This window comes from Natrix helvetica (genome assembly GCF_964273705.1).
Source record: "Natrix helvetica genome assembly, chromosome: 6".
NCBI lineage: Eukaryota > Metazoa > Chordata > Lepidosauria > Squamata > Natricidae > Natrix > Natrix helvetica.
Genome location: NC_138553.1, coordinates 49,775,429 through 49,793,436, shown reverse-complemented (window position 1 = coordinate 49,793,436; position 18,008 = coordinate 49,775,429). Strand labels below are relative to the sequence as shown.

The 18,008-nt window shown below is 37.6% G+C and overlaps 1 protein-coding gene across 8 annotated transcripts in view; it reads left to right on the top strand.

Annotated features, from left to right (window-relative positions):
- Positions 1-18,008, top strand: part of USP15 (ubiquitin specific peptidase 15) — a 100,216-nt gene that overhangs the window by 8,088 nt on the left and 74,120 nt on the right. For 6 of the 8 annotated variants that reach the window (XM_081957003.1, XM_081957004.1, XM_081957005.1 and 3 more), the window contains 3 exons: positions 36-162; positions 3,457-3,602; positions 4,469-4,530. In XM_081957003.1, coding sequence (XP_081813129.1) covers positions 36-162; positions 3,457-3,602; positions 4,469-4,530 — 335 coding nt within the window. Of the gene's footprint in view, positions 1-35; positions 163-3,456; positions 3,603-4,468; positions 4,531-6,265; positions 6,698-10,831; positions 10,999-18,008 lie in introns of those variants that run through there. The other 2 variants (XM_081957011.1, XM_081957009.1) reach the window with 2 other exon arrangements.

Sequence of the window (18,008 nt, the reverse complement as noted above, 5' to 3'; positions counted from 1 at the left end):
ATGTTCCATTTAGTTTTGATCTGCTTATTTTCCAGGTAGTTGAACAGGGTATGTTTGTCAAGCACTGCAAGGTGGAAGTTTATTTGACAGAATTGAAATTATGTGAAAATGGAAATATGAACAATGTAGTGACACGAAGATTTAGTAAAGCTGATACAATAGGTATGACCACTGAAATATCTTTATGTAGCTAAATTACTTTTTAAAATAAGTTCTTTGTCATGCATTGCTTCCATAAAATAAATGTTATGGTATATCGTTGTATTAACTATTTAATTTGATATTTTAAAATTACCCCAAACTGTCTCATTTTAATTTTAGAAAGTATAGTGCAGACACTAATTTTTCCAAAATGTATTATTCTTATTTGACCATAAGTGGAAAAACTTTCTCTAACATAAATGAAAGTATCTTAGCCCATAAGATTATTTTTTTTCATCTGAAATGCATAACATAATTTCTTTCAGAGATTGGCTGAATTTCTACATAACACTAAACCAAACTTTAGTAGTTCATGCCCTAGCTTTTTAAATTCAAATGAAGTCTGGAACTCAAATAATTTATTTCACTGAAACAAATGACTGAACGTAGTACTTAAAAATAATGGTGTAAAAAAGTATGGTCAACAATCAAAACCATTTGCAAGGTTATTTTAAAGTGTCTTTTAAGTTCAAATTCTTTTTTGCTTGTAATGACAATATTGAATTAGCAAATTTATTCTAATTTCGCAAGAGTATACTTGAGACACAGGCATTGGCAGTCACAGAGACTTGTTTACATTCTTTATCACATTTTTGCACTGCCACATTTCCATTGGACTCCCTATGGTTTCACAATATACAGTATTCAAAATAACCTACATTCTAACAGAAAATTAAAAAAAAAACAAGCATCTGCAAATGCCTCCAGAAAAGCTGAAATGCCTCCAGAAAAGCTCATTTCCTGAGGTAACTAATGTCAGACTTCCAATGGAGATCATTCAAGAGGATCAACATTGCTACAACAAAGTAGTACTACTAGGCCTTAGGCCTTCTCACAACCCAGAAATGGGTAACCTTCAGTTATTTTTCCTGACAAGATCAAATAGGTTGGATTAAAGTTGAACATGGTTCTAAAAGTATATCTAAGCCACATAGGTAAACATTAACAGTTTACATTTCACCAGAAGCTTACAGGAAGCCAATATAGAACACAGTTGTAATGTGTTCCAATTGACAAATGCTAGATAATAAATGGTCTCTAAAGGTAGCTCTACATAAAGTGCTTTGCAGTAATGTGTATGAGAAGTAGACAGGAATCCCTATGGCAAAGTCCTCATAGGACCACCACTATCTGTTTTTCAAGCAGCTGGTAGTGGTTCCCCATTAAGAGTCACCCCTGGAACTGCTTGAATCTTCCAATGAACAAACACCAATGATATCTTGCTAAGATTCAACTTTAACTTTATATTCTCTCATTAAGAACTTTATAGCCTTTAGACATTGGCAAGTGTCTATCTTGGGTTTTGCCTTTGATTGCAAATCTTTTTACTGGTAATTTTATATAGATTTTCACGGGTGTAGGTATGCTGGTCTTGCTGGTCTTGTTGTATTCGGGGCTTTTCCCATGTAAGATTGAGATTGTATTGGCAACGTTTCGGCAACGTCTCACTCGCCATCTTCAGGCTGGGTTTTTGGCTTAAAGCGTGGTCAGAGCTGCAGTCTTTCTGTAAATCTTGGTGGGGGTGTGTGGAGTTCTGGCTTTGTTTCAGTAAGTGGAATGATTTGTCGTGTGGTTGTATAATGATTGGTAGATTGGTGCTGATTGATGCCGGCTGTGTGTCCGTTGTTGTTTCGTGTTGTAACGGCCTGGGTGGTGGGTGGGGCTTATTTGTTGACAAGGGCTGGTTTTCAGATGTCTGGTAGGCGGGAGGTATCATCACGTTTATTCATGTTGTGGAGATGTTTCTCTATTTTGATAGCTTCCATAATTATTCTCTTGTTGAAGTGTTCAGTTTTGGAGATTAACCTGGTTCCTTCAAAATTAATTTCATGTCCTGTAGCTTTAAGGTGCTGGAAAAGGGAGGAAGTTTTTTCTTTTTTTCTTACTGCGTTCTTGTGGTCTGCAATGCGTGCATTTATTCTCCTGTTTGTTTGTCCTACATATGTTGCAGGGCAGATTTTGCATGGTATTTCGTAGACTCCTTGGTTTTCTAGCTGGATTTTGTCAGGGGTTTCTTAAGATGTTGGCTATTTTTTGGTCAGTGTTGAAGGCTCTTTTGATATTGTGTTTGTGGAGAATTTTGCTGATTTTATCTGTGATGCCTTTGATGTAATGGAGGAGGGCGATGCCGTTGTCCTGTTCTGTGTCTCGATTTTTGGGGGGAGTCTCCCTTTGCATTAGGTTGGTAATTGTTTTTCTTTGGAATCCGTTGGAGATTAATACGTTTCTGAGAGTGTGTAATTCAGTTTTCAGGTGGTCTTTGTCGGCTAGGCGTTTGGTTCTGGAGATGAGGGTCTTGGCTACAGAGTTGATCTGTGCAGGGTGGTGATGGGATTGTGCGTTTAAGTAGCGGTTGGTGTGTGTTTTTTTCCGGTAGATAGTATGTCCTAGGGAGCCATTGGGTTTTTTGTAGATTAGGACATCCAGAAAGGAAAGTTGGTTGTTTGCTTCTATTTCCATAGTGAATTGTATTTTGGGGTGTAGACTGTTGAGATGTGTGAGGAAGTTGTCCAGTTTTTCTTTCCCGTGTGGCCAAATCATAAAAGTGTCATCAACATAGCTAAACCAGAGTTTGGATTTGTGTTCAGATTTATTTAAGGCGCTATTTCAAAATGTTCCATGTATAAGTTTGCGATGACGGGTGAGAGGGGTGATCCCATGGGTGCTCCTTTTATCTGTTTGTATCTTTGTCCATTATGGATGAAGTATGTGTTGGTTAGGCAGTGGTTGGTCAGGTCCAGGATGTGTTTAGGGGGGCTGTGTTTGTTCTGGATAGCTGTCAAGGCTTCTTTTATAGGCACTTGGGTGAAGAGGGATATGACATCGAAGCTCACGAGTAGGTCGCTGGGTTGTATGTTTTGTTTCTTTATTGTTTCTATGAAGTGGAGTGAGTTTTGTACGTGTGAGGTGATGGATTCTGCGTAGGGTTGGATGGATTCTGCGTTTCCGTGTTTGTGTGTGTGTGTGTGTGTGTGTGTGTGTGTGTGTTCGTAGATATTCACGGGTGTAGGTATGCTGGTTTTGTTGTATTCGGGTCTTTTCCCGTGTACGATTGAGATTGTCTTGGCAACCTCGCCAAAACGTTGCCAAGACAATCTCAATCTTACATGGGAAAATACCTGAATACAACAAGACCAGTGTGTGTGTCTGTGTGTGTGTGTGTGTGTGTGTGTATTTCTTTGCTTTATTATTGTTTGCCACCTAGAATCAAAGTATTTTAAAATAAATTAAATACTAATGTTTTTGTACATGTAGATACAATTGAAAAAGAGATAAGGAAAACATTCAGTATTCCAGATGAAAAAGAAACAAGATTGTGGAACAAATATATGAGTAATACCTTTGAACCTTTGAATAAACCAGACAGTACCATACAGGATGCTGGCTTATACCAGGGACAGGTATGATATATATTTCTGGCCCTACATTTGAAAATATAAATATTATAAACTTTGATTATGTTGACTGATAGTATGCTGCCACGTAGAATCTCCTGCTTCTTGTTCTCTAAGTCAGGCACATATCAGTGTATACTAATTGACTCTATAGGAGAACATGTGACTGAGAGAGATGCTGCAAAGATCATAATTGTGGGCTTTAGTTGCAAAGTATCTTTTCCATCACCATATGTAACTTTGAACAGTAACTATCTGAGTTTCTAAGTGAGGTCTACCTGTAGTACCAAAAATGATACTTTGCCAACATTATAGAATGCTTTAAATAAAGATTTTGATCTGAATTTAATGGATAAGGTAAAAATGTTAAGATTCATAATATTGGCATAATTGAAAAATCTACCATTTGTACATGCTTCAGCATACAGATGAGTATAGATAGTCCTCAGCTTACAACAGTTCATTTAGCGAATATTCAAAGTTACAAAAGCATTGAAAAAAGTGACATGACTTTTTCATACTTATGACCATTGCAGCATAGTGTGATCAAAATTCAGATGCTTGGCAATATTTATGACAGTTGCAGTGTCCCAACTGATCACTTGATCACCGTTAGCGACTTTTTGACAAACAAAGTCAATGGGGAAGCCAGATTCATTTAACAACCATGATACTAACTTAACTGCAATGCTTCACTTAAAAACTGTGTCAAGAAAAGTTATACAATGGGGCAAAACTCACTTAAATGTTTCACTTAGCAACATAACTTTTGGGCCCAGTTGTCATAAGTCAAGAACTACCTGTAAATATAAATTATGCTCCATTATTCTAAACTGAATGAATTTCATGTTTGTCCCTTTTGTTGCATATAGGTATTAGTGATAGAACAAAAAAATGAAGATGGAACATGGCCTAGAGGTCCTTCAGCTCCAAAGTAAGTGATTTAAAGAAAGCAATGCCTTACACTTAATGAAGTTATGTTCCTTTATCCCAAGCCTTCTCTATTTGGAAACAACATTTTTGTAATTCAAAAAAACTGTGTTTTGATGACATTATTTGGCTTAAAACTGTTCAGAGTAAAAAACGAATATTCTTCAGGATGGAAATTTAATTGTGATTATAACTTCTAAGAAATGTGGATTAAATTTTGAAATAGTATTGTATTTTCAAGTGTGTCACCGCTATTTATGTTAGTAGTTATATCAGTTACATTATGATTATTTGCTGTCTTTTGACCTGTATTGTGACACTAGGACTCAATAATTTGTTACCCTCCCATTAGCCAAAGCAATAAATTTGATCTCTATATATCTGTCCTTATGTTGAGGAACTTGCTTACAGTAGAAAATTACAGACATAGCTCAACTAGATTAGTTGTGTTATTGCAAATAAAAATGTAGCCGTATGCACAAAGATTTGCAAAATGTAAAATAAAAACCTATGTAAATGTCTGTTTTCCAGAGTTTATATATATTTTTCCTACATTTTAGGCCAGTTGAAATAGGAATATTCAGTGTTGACATGATTATATCAACTCTTTCCTTTTTTCCTCCCCACCCCCACATTTGGAAGTATTCCATTAGCCTTTCAAGGTTGTCCAAATCAGAAACAGACTGCACAGGATGACTAGACTTTTATTAAGAGGCTATAATAATGGGATTGTGCAAGTCTGATTGTGTTTTTCCTCTCCTCTCTCTTTTACACCAGAGAATCAGGAAGCAACCACAGAGTCTTTCCATAATACTATCACCTTTTTCAGGGCTCAAGGATGCTTCTGTATTTTTGTAAAAACTACTATATATTTCCCTGACGACCATCTCTATAGTACTTTACAGATGTGTCTATCTGTCTGTTTTCTGGTTGTGGGTGGCTAAAAGATATTGTGCCTCCACTTCTAGTTTCATTTCTTTATCAAATGGAGCTCACAAGATTTCAAACATCTCTGCTACTCCATTCTCCTGACTCACTATAATAAGAAGGGGGGATTCTTTATCTTTTCTTCAGTTAAGCCAGTAGCCTTTCTTTTTCTCCTTCCTCTTCACCCTGGGGAAGAAAGGGAAGGGAGGTGTTTCAGTTATATCAGTCACCCACTGATACTCATCTTTGAGTAACTCTCTTATGTCTTTTGTTACTTCTACAATTATTTTCATTCCTTTTTTCAACATATCTCCCCTTTTGCACAGCCTGCTATGCAGGCAGATGAAGCTTGTAAACGTTTTGCAAAGCTTTGGTCAGGGGAGGTCTAGGGAGTAAATGGGAGAACTCTGAAATGGGAGGAGGAGAGCAAAATGTTTTGTAGTAGATGTATGTAGCTGTAACTGGCCTGAAATGTTTACATCTAAGTGGAGGCATACATGAATTTAGTCATAGGTAAAAGGTCAGGTTGATTTTTTTTTTTTTTGCTGGTAGTTTACACAGCAGTGTATTGCTTTAAGGTGGCATTTTTTTTCTCTGTTTCATCATCAGCTTGTGAATTATGAGTATAGGATTGATGAAGCTTAACATCCTCTATATGAAATAGAAAGTTTCAAAAAACTGACTATGTATAATGGGACTCTAATAAAAATCAGCAGATTGTGCACATTGTAGTTCTAGATAACTTGAACAGATAAGGTTTCAGGAGTGTGTTTCAGGAGTGTGTTTATGGGAATTTTTGACCATTCTTCCAGAAGCGCGTTTGTGAGGTCACACACTGATGTTGGACGAGTTTACGTGGCCTACCACTTCGTGGCTGAGTTGCTGTCGTTCCCAAACACTTCCACGTTCTTATAATACAGCTGACAGTTGACTGTGGAATATTTAGGAGCGAGGAAATTGGATTTGTTGCACAGGTGGCATCCTATCACAGTTCCACGCTGGAATTCACTGAGCTCCTGAGAGTGACCCATTCTTTCACAAATGTTTGTAAAAACAGTCTGCATGCCTAGGTACTTGATTTTATACACCTGTGGCCATGGAAGTGATTGGAACACCTGATTCTGATTATATAAAGTATATAAAGTGCTATTGCTATTGCTTCTCCAAATAGCTAATTATTACTGTTTTACAGTTGTCCCTGAGAATCTCCATTTTGTTGATAATTAAACAGAAATTTGAACCTGGCTTTCATTCCTAAAGAGTTGTGTCTGCAAATATTGTGTTTAATATGATAGATATAGAATCAATGCTGTTGCTTTCCTATTGAACATGCACTCTGGGGTTGCAATAGAGAACACACAAGTAACCCCTAAAGTACATTTTCAGAGTGGGGAAACAAGATCAGTTGAAGAAATGATTTATGCTTACCAAAGGGTATGGGATCTGACAAGTTGATGTTGAAAGCATTTTGTGTTATCCCAGGGGTTCTGTGAAAGGTAAAGGTTTCCCTCGCACATATGTGCTATTCGTTCCCGACACTAGGGGGCAGTGCTCACCGCCGTTTCAAAGTCGAAGAGCCAGCGCTGTCCGAGGATGTCTCCATGGTCATGTGGCCAGCACGACTAAATGACTGAAGTCGCATGGAACGCTGTTGCCTTCCCACCAAAGGTGGTCCCTATTTTTCTTCTTGCATTTTTACATGCTTTCAAACTGCTAGGTTGGCAGAAGCTGGAACAAGTAACGGTAGCTCATTCCGTTATGTGGTGCTAGGGATTTCAACCGCTTAACTGCCAACCTTTCTAATCTTAGCCACTGAGCCACCAAATCCCTATCTGTGAAAGTTACCAGCAAAGTATTGCTTGTAATGTAATAGAACGGTAAATTGTTTAAAATAATTATACTAACACTTTAAATTAAATTAAATTGCTATTAAACTGACATCTAAATTTATTCAAATTTAATTTTATATTGTACCATTTACTTTCTGAAGTTCAGCATTGACAACATCTCAGAAAAACTGATAATTGCTTTCTATTTTTTGATATGATGGTACCTCCAGATCAACTTTATCGCTGTAGTTTGAAGGAGCTTTGGGATTATCAGATCATTCCAACATCAAAGCAAACAACTTCAGCTCTAAGATTGTTCTCAATTTTTCTTTTCGTATTACAATTCATTGGGAAACATTTTACCAAAGTACTGCGTATTATATTAGTCTGGGGGTCATGCGGTTCTTTGGTCCTCTGCTGTGGCTTCCTGTCGGGTGATTCCACCACTGGCTGGCCCCGCCCCTCACCCTCCCCTTCCTGTCACTCTTGCCTGACCTGAGAAAGTAAGAGCGGGGTTGGGTGGGATGGAGAAGCGGCTGAAGCTGATTCTCTGGCACCTCGCTCTTGCTGTAGCTTCTTCCAGCCCTTTTTCATGCTGGGCATGCCTCGGTCGCTTGCTCTCCGACCCGAGACATTGACCCAACCCGGCCACGACCGCCCGCTGTGGCAGAGCTGGGAGGGTTGCACAAGTGGGGAGACCCTCATCAAACGAGTGCCTATCCGCATCATGCATGCCTTTGTTGCACTTTGGCCGAGCCCGGCTGCTCACTTGAGAGTCTCTCCACTTGTGCGTACACCTGGCCTCGCCACAGCCATCCAGGGAGTCACGAGAAAGAGGAGGGGAGGGGGAGGAGGGTGGCCGGAGCCTTAGTGCACGAGCGAAGCACCACATTTGCACTCAAGGCAGCCCTCGCCTCCCGCCCCTCTCTCATCCCTCTATCTTTCTCGCATGCGCGTGCACACACACATGGGAATGATGAAAGAAAAGGGAATTCTCCCCCTTTTTTCTCTCTCATCTCTCTATCTTTCACGCACGTGCGCCCACACACGCAGGATCCTCTTCTGGGCTGGGATCATGGGGCAGCAACGGCGACACCTCCTTTTCTGAAAAGTGATCATCCAAGAAAAGAATGGTATCCTCTTGGTCACAATGAACATTAGAGTTATTAACAAATAGAAGTGTTGAACTTGGCTGCCATCGAGTATACAGTGAACATTTTAATAGCCAATGTGAGACAAGCTACAAGGGTCATAAGTGTGGGAAATGGTCATAAAATCACTTTCTTCAGTGCTGTCGTAACTTTGAATTGTCATTAAACAAACTTTTAAGTTGAGGACTGTATTATGCTGTTGATCGTTGTCAAAATGGGAAAAACATGACAAAACAATTGACCAGTGGAACTGCTTGCCAAGAGAAGTTGTGGCTGCTCCATCACTGGAGGCTTTTAAGAGACTGGACAACCATTTATGTGAAATGGTTTACGTCCCTTTCAGCTCTATTCTTATTGATAGATTTTACCCACCAGTCTGAATAGAAACTAGTTTGGCTTTTCATATGGGAGGCTTATATACCTATGTTAAAGATAGCACCCAATTTAGGCCAAAGTAAATACTGTGGAACGAAGAGCATCTAGGAAAACCAAGAGGAAGGAGCAATTGTGCTATAAAAGGGATGGACTAGTAGTCACTTCTGTACCGAAAATGACATGACAGTGTAGTCAGCTAAAATATTGCTTCTTATATTTGTTCATGTTGATAAATTTATAAAGTGTGATACCACACCTGGACCACTGTATTTTCAAAAGAATATTGACAGCTTAAAGCGGGAACAGAGGACTCATGACTCTTGTGGTATCTAAGTTGTTTAATTTTATGAACCATTTTATGACATACAAATTAACATACAGCATTTTATGACATAATACGAAATGTCATAAAACATTTCCTGTGGTCAACTACTGATGTTTGTCTCTGCTAAACAGTTCAACATGGGCTACTTTCAAGATAGATACATCTCTGAATAACTCTCCCCCTTTTAAAAGAATTTCCCAGTATATTAGAAGCTCTTCCATTGTTGAGTAATTTGCTAATATGGTATGAAAATACAGCTGAAACAAGATTGCCTAGTTATCTAGTTATATCTAAATACAGAATAATATCTAAGAAAACTTTTGGGACTCAATATTTTTGTTTGGGTTTTTTTTTTTTTTTTGCAAACATCTTTTGCTACTACGCTATTAAGTTAACTTGATAAGACTGTACTTGAGATGGCAGAGTGCATATTTTGCATAACACAAGTTGTAAGCTATACATACCCATATTAACTCCTCCAAATCTTGTAGCTGACTGGACTTTAGAAATCAACTGTTTTTGACTGATACTTGTTTTACATTTTTCCACTTGGAAATGTATCAAAAATTATTATGTCATGGTGGGGGTTCATATTAGAGGAGCAGGGGAAAAACACATTTCACCACTGTGCAACATAACCATCAGATCTAAAGTAAATATAATCTAGGAATGTTGTATTTTTCCTCTATTAATGTTCAATCATTTTTGAGGGTGTTGCCATTAAAGATAAAATTAAAGAAATCAACCTTGAGCTAGGTACTGGAACCTTAATAAATAGCACCAGATGAGAACTCTATACTCAGGTAGTATTTGCTTACATCTCATACAATAATAGCAATTTTTGAACGAATATTAATGTTAAGCAATTTAGTAAAATATTTTAAGAATGAATGCCAATGACCAGACTTTTTTAGAAGTCAAATCTTGCTCAAAGGGAGAAATGTTAGAGACTTCATTATTACCCAAAGATCTGAGGTTGCTAAAGTTCTGAGGTTTAATTTTGTATCAGTCATCCATTTGAATTTCAAATGGCCCCATGATTGGGACTGTCATGCCAAATACGCCTTTTGGGAATGATCCACTGTTGTCTATTACTGGTTTCCCACAGTATAGTTCATTCACTGCTCAATGTGAAAAAGAAGTAATGTTTGGAATGATTTCACAGTAATACCAACAATAGTACTGAATACAGAGTTGGCCATGCCAGATAAATTACACCCTACACCAGTGTTCCTCAGTCTCAGCAACTTTCAAGATGTGTGGGTTTCAACTCCCAGAATTTCCCAGCCAGCAAGGTTGAGAAACACTCCCCTACACAATTACAGAATTGTAATAATAGAATACATCTCCAATGGAATGATAAGTGCACAACAGTTACCATGAATTACTAATAACTCTAACCACCACATTAGCTTATTCACAGAAGAGATCCATGCGGGATGCATAGAGAATTCTGAAGACAGGCAAGGTTCCAGGCTTTGACAAAGTTTTGCCAGAAGCAATAAAACTGAGTCCCAAGTGGTGGGCCCCAGTATAAGCTTTTCTGCTTGCAACTATCAACCAAAGTGATAGTAGAGCATTGGCCAGGGAAGGTAATCAGCATCATATACATGTATGCAAAAGAACATGTAAACAGATAAGATCCAGTTAATTACCAATATAAATAAGTAAATTATATGCCCAAATATTACATTTCAGGGTTGGATTGAAGCAAAGAAATTATTGAAAAAACTGGATTCAGCTTACATACTTGTTTTCCATCATCCTACCCAGAAGCATATACAAGAACTGCAACCTTCCTGTGCATGACTTTTCTGGATTTCAGTGTATCTTTTGAATATGACTCAAGAAATATCTTGTAGACTGGGATGTCAAATCGGTGTCCTACGGGCCGGATGCATCATGTGCAGGCCATGACCACCCCAGCTCTGGGAAGAGAAATAACATTGCGATACATCGCATGATGGCAAGTTTGATACCCATGTTGTAGACAAAACTTTGCTGTATGCTGCTTGACAAGCAGCTGCTTCTTTTTTCTCTTCAGACTACCGGTATTTGTATTGAAACACTTCCTGCAAATAATGTTATTAGAGGCAATAAACATGCAGAGGAGGGTCCATCAAGGATGAATTTTGGTAGTTTCCTTATTCAATCTATATATTTATTTGATGACATCAATTTTCAGTAACCCCAGTTTCTTTGTTATCAACTAGTAGTCTGCTGGGAATCCATCATTTTAAATGCAGATGTTGCTTCCATTGTATACCAAACTCAAGTTGGGCTCAAAAGAAGAAAGAAATCAATCATATACAACGAGCACTTCTGTTACATTCAGTTATCATGGCTTTCAGGAAAAGAGAATGGAAACCTGAGCTTTAAATACCTTAAAATGGCCTTTGGATGCCAAAGGATCATGGCCATAATGATTGTGCCTCTGAGGCAACATTGTGATCTTTTTGCTTTTTTTTTTCTTCCGAGGGAGAATGTTAGCTCTTTTGGTCTTAATGGTTTAAAGCAGGGGTATCAAACTCGCAGCATCAAGTTCTCATCATGTGACATATTGTGACTTTCCCCCCTTAGCTAAAACAGGGGTGGGGTGACCAGCACGTAACGCATCTGGCCCGCAGCCACAAGTTTGACACCCCTGTTTTAAAGTTAAAACATTAACTCAAGTGCTTTATTCGGGGGTGCTTAAAAGTTTGGGAACCCTTTTGAGTTTCCATCTGAGCTGGAATAATCTGGGCAACTGCATGATGTGCAAGTGATACCAAACAAATGGATATAGTGCTAAAAATTGGCGGTCTTTGCGCTCAATGTTTATCAATAATAAAATAATAGAGATACACTTCTAGAGGCTGAGCCATGAGAGAAAAATATTTTAACCTCGTTACGTTAATAATGAGTACCAATAATGTACTCAATACCAATAATGACTATCTTTTAAATATACTTGCTATAAAGGGGTATTACATTACCTTTTCACTATAAAATTAAGTTTTAATGAATTTCAACTTACTGATATTTGTCTCAGAGCATTTAATAATGATATATACCCTCTGGAATGATTACTCCTAAAACATACTGTACAGTTATCCCTACTGGTATAATGCAGGTTGTTGGTTGCCAATTACCTATTAATTGTAGTTGTAATCTTTTTTTATTATTATAAAGAATTTTATTGGTTTTTAAAAAAATTTGGGAAAAAGGGTAGGTGGATATACAAAAAATTTTTTGGGGGCAGCTCCATTGTGCTAGAGGTAGGAATCTCCAATTCTCACAACTTTTTACAGAAAAAAACAAAAGATAAAAGATAAGCAGAAACAGCATCTTATTATACATTGTATCAACCATGTGTTCAATCATCTCTTTTGACACTTTCTAATATATCAACAATTAAAATGATATTCCAGATATATTTATTTTTGTGACCTGAGTCTTTCCATTATTGTTCCCTCCTCCCTGTCCCCAGGCGGAGCCACAGCCCCTCCCTCCTTCATGTCTTGTGTTTTGTCGCCTTTTTCACTACTTCTTATATTTCCGTCCTCTAGGAGGGCACTATGTTTTTTAATGAAGGCCTCTGCCTCCACGACTGTGTTAATTCTAATTCTGTTTCCCTCCCAGAAGATCAGCATTCCTTCTGGCAATAACCATCTAAACCAAATTCCCTTATTATATAATTTCTTTGATAAGGAGGAATACTTCCTCCTCTTATCTCTTTTTTTTGGGGGGGGGGGAATTTGCTTAAGAATGGCAATTTCTTTATCTTTTATTTTATTTTATTTTTGAAATTTTTTTATTGTTTTAAAAATACAAAAAAACCATTCTTCATTACATCTTGTAGAAAACATGTTGATTGGTTACAAATGAATTTTGTGCGTTACTATTTATCCTTCGTATTTTTAATTTACATTTTAAAATCGAAGATCTTTATGTATTTTACCATCAATATACCATCATTCTCATTTAGCTGTAATTATTTAAATATGCTATTATCTAGAATCATTTGCACTTGAAGACACAACCATCTACTGGCAATCATTAGCTATTCCTATAAACCTTCAATAATTACCCTTTTATAGCATATTCCCCTTTTTCCCCCAACTTACTATCTAAGGCTTATATCTAATTGCTTTTACCAATGCCAAGACATATAAAAATAATTAAACATTATCCATTAACATTTTCTTATTATTGTAGTTATCTAAAAAAAAAAAAGAATTTTTTGACATTTATATCACATCTCCTCCCCACCAACCCAAGAAAAATTACATCTTTATAATAAAGTCTAACCAAAAGTTTGTTAGTAGAGTTTATAAGTGCCCAAGAAAAATTGCATCTTTATAATAAAATCTAAACAAAAAAATATTAGTGGAATTGATAAATCGTCTCCTCAGGTCGCAATTTACAGTTTATATCCAAATTATTTTTACTAATTGAGATTTTTACTTTATTATTATTATTATTATTATCATAATGAATTATTAATTAACAAATTTTTTTTAAAGAAAACGTTCTAAAAGTGTCTAGGAAATCCTACTTATTCATCACCAAAAGTTAACTAAGTTTTGAAAAAAGAAATGAAGGTTCTATCTTTTCTTTTCTTTCCCTTCCCTTGTCCAAAATATTCCACAAGGACACCTGCAAGAAAAACAGTTCATGTCCTTGAGCCAGTATCAGTCTCTATAGACAAGCTGCAAACCCTCTAGTTACAATGTCAACAAACTCAGAGAAAATAGAGCAAAGGATACTTTGTTTCAAAAGGAGAAAAAAACCAAGTTCTGGCTTCTGAATGGCAGATTCAACTTTCACTTTTTCGTATCAAGCTTAAGGAGAACAAAGATCTCTAAGTGTCTTTAATAAAATTTAATAGTCAGAAAGAGGAAGGATTATTAAAGTGAAAAAAGCTTTAGATCAGTCAAAAAATAAAGGTAGCACAAATTAGGAGGAAAAATCAATTCATTCACTTAAGAGGAGAAACAGGAAGCATTCCAATCACTTCAATCCACAAAACGCTGTTACATGGAAGAGGGGAAAAGAAACTTTCTAAGACAGTCCAATAAAGATAAATTTCGCTGCTTTATTCTTTTGCTTAAAGGACTAATTTATCGTTTTAAAAAAAGTTTCTTTGGGCAATCATTCTCAAAGAAAAAAAAACCACCAGCTGGACTCACTTTCACCTTCTTTCCGGAGCCGTCTCCGACTTTGTCAGCCTGGGGGCTGTCTGTTTACCACTGGCTTGGAGAACTTCCCTTGGGTCAATCAGGGACTTTGCGGTGTCCCTGAGACCAGCAAGGATTTGTCTTACTGTCACTGTCTCTCCGGGACGGTTTAGGTCCCTACGGACCGTGCAGCAGGTAAAAGAATCAATGGCAGTCTCGGACTGTCGAGACCGCATGTTGTGTCTTCGCGATGTCTGGCTCGTTCTTGTTTATCTTTATATTTTAGTGGTCCCCCCCTCTGAGCCCCTAGAATCTCATCCCTCGTGGTCTTCCTAAGAAATTTAACATCTACTTCCCTTGGAACATTATGTGTTCTGGCATATGCTGAATTAATCCTATAAACCAGATCCATATCCCACCACAACTGTTCTTTATCTCTTTTAATATATTCTGCTAAAATTGTACTCATAATATCCTTAAGATCTTCTGTCTCCGGTAGGTTCTGGAATCTGAGAAAGAAGGACATTTTTTCAAGTTCCATCTTTGCCATAAAATTTTCCAATTCTATATTCCCCTTCTGGACTGCCTTAACCTCCTTCCCCAGCCCAGCCACGCCCTCCTCTAGCACACCAATTCTTTGTTTATTTTCCGTTATTTGTTGCTGCACACTTTTAAGCTCATCTCTAAAATCTGCTACCTCCCTTTTCAACTCATTTTGTCCCTGCATAATGGCTTGAAACATTTGAGTAACAGATAAATCTTTTGAACTCTCTCCAGTCTTTTCTTGTAAAAATGATGAAATTTTTGTCTGTTGAATTGTTGGACTGGATGCAGTGGAAGTTGGTGCCGAGGCTGCTTTGCCTGTAGGTGGTTTTCTGGCCCCCATTGTCTAAGTTCAGAAAGAGTAAAAATCTTTTGCAAAAGAAATGGCGTCTGTGAAGCGTGCAGCCAAGCAAGTCCGAGAAGACAGGCAAAAGTGAAAATTAACCCTCTGTCACAGTTCCAAGCCAAGAAGTCACTCAAAAAAAAAAAAAAAAAAGAAATCAAATAGTCCAAATCCAGAAAGACCACGTAATAAGAGAGGCTCCAAGAGTCATTCAGGGGGGATAATATAAAGCCAGACTTTCTTCAAAAGTAGTTTCAAAAGGCAGACTTCATTTATAAGTGTGAAGAAGAAGAAGGAAGAAGGCCATTTTGGCTCCTTCTCGGGATCAGGAGCAGAACATAAAAAACTTCCATAAAGCTTTTAAAACAACTCAGCAATCTGCTCTTGCAGTTATGATATAAATCTTTTCACATAGTTAGTTCAAGTGGCTAATTCAATTTTTTGCTCTCTATCTCCATTCTGAGATTGAGAGACAGTCCAAATGCCGCTTTGCCTGAGAGGGGTAGAAGAAAAAAAACAACCCCCCTCCAATCTTCCTACTTCAAACAGATTGAATCCACAACTTGTAAAAAAGCCGCTACTCGTCAGTTAAAAGCAATTAAGGAGATTGGAGCAAATTTCTCACCTCCAGCACTTCAGCTGCTGCATGTAGTTAACTCTTTCCTTCCGGAAAGGTGCTGTTATGCACCCCCTATGCTCCCCGGCTCCTAAGGCGAAACTGGGGACCCCCCATGGCTGCCGCCTATCCGGGGGGTTCCAGCAAGCCGTCCCTCCAAGACCCCCTGTGCTCCTAAAAGGAGCCCACCGGAGAAGCGAACAGTGGACCAACGTCCGTCACCTTTGGAAACCTGAAGTGATCTTCAAATTGTAGTTGTAATCTTAACTGTAATTATATATTTTGATGTATACCAAACAGATTCATCTATATCTGAATTGGGCAGTCATATAAATTTCATAAATAAACAATAAATTGTACTATCAACAAACAAAAACAGATTATAAATGCATTTCTAAAAAGCATTTAAGGAAAGTTTTTAGAACATGATTTTTCTGGGGGTGCTTATTGAATATCTACATAGTTCAAAGTTATATTTTCATGGTCTACTAGTATTTATTCATAAAGATTTGTTAAAAAATTCAAACAGTGAATAATCAAAATATCACTTTTAAATCTTAACCTTCAGAAAGGTAATTAGTGAAGTCTTTTTTTCTAGTTACTATGGCAGGGTCATGTTGCCCTGTTTCATTATTACTTTTAAAGATGGTCTAAAGAAGCTAGTATATTTCAGCTTCAATTTTATTTTCTTGATACATATTATATGTCTAGAGGATAATAAGTAGAGTACAAAGTAAACTGTTATTGAAATATGGACTTCTGTCTGTTATATACAGTGTATGTATGTATGTTAAGATCATCTAAAAAAATGGGAGTTGAAACCCAGCAAGTGCTTTTTCTTTTAACCTGCTTAAGACCATTATCAAAATTTCTACATTAGGCTCATTTTGATTTATAGGCATCTTCAATTAGTATTTCGATTATTAATCAAATTTACACACCACCCATGTCACTATCCAAGTGATTCCAAGTGGTTTACAAATAAAAATATGATAAATTTTATACAATGAGAAATGAAACAGATATTTTATATGTAGTGATATTTCTAAAACAGCATGCCTGAACCACATAAAGAAACATTTTTGATTTCCTTCTAATTTAAAGATTGTTGAGAAAAACCTTTATATCAAGTGATATTACAAGTAATTCCTTAAAACCACAATTGGGACTAGCACCTCAGTCATTGACTGAAACAGTCATTAAGGGAGATGTCACATAACTAGCATATTTTTCGGATATAAGACGCACTTTTTTCCTCAAAAAAGAGGCTGAAAATCTGGGTGCGTCTTATACATCAAATACAGCATTTTTTGCCTCCCGAAGCCCTGCCCCTTCACCAAAATTGTCATGCATACCCTTATGGAGGCTTTCATAGAGCTCCTGGGGGCAGGGGAGGGCAGAAATGAGCAAAAATTGGGCCGTTTCCCCCCCCCCGCCCCCAGCAGCACTATATAAGCCTCCATAGGGCTATGCATGCAATTTTTTTGACAAAAAAAACAAGCCTATTTTTGCTCCTTTTTGCCCCCCCCCCCAGCCCCACCAGGAACACTCTGCAAGCCCCCCCCCCAAGGCTATTCATGCCTTTTTTTAAAAAAAAGGTTTTTCACGAAAACGGGCCATTTCTGTGAGGTTTGCAGAGTGCAAAAACTTTTTTTTTTCCTTTTGGAAAGCTCTCTAACTGATTGACGAGAATTACATTGATCAAGTGCTATGCCAGCAGAAACAAAGTCTTAGGTGCTGCAGATTGTCAGTGATTTTCTTCTCCAGCACATGGATAAGTACACCTGGAAACATCTACCTACCTACCTACTCTCTCTCTCTTCCTACCTACCTACTGTATTTCTCTCTCTCTACCCCTCTATCTACCTACTACTCTCTCTCTCTCTCCCTACCTATCTACTGTATTTCTCTCTCTGTTTCTCTCTCTCTATCCCTCTACCTACCAACCTACCTGCTCTCTCTCTTTCCTTACCTATCTACTGTATTTCTCTCTATCTCTATTTCTCTCTATCCCTCTACCTACCTACCTACACTCTCTCTCTTCCTCCCTCCCTACTGTATTTCTGTGTGTGTGTGTGTGTGTGTGTGTTGTATTTGTGCTGATAAATAAATAAAGGGAGACTAGTATAGATCTATTTCAAGCTATTTAGCTCTCATCAGCTAGCCATACCCTTACTGGGATTCGAAACATTCGAGCCCTGGTTCGAATCCCAG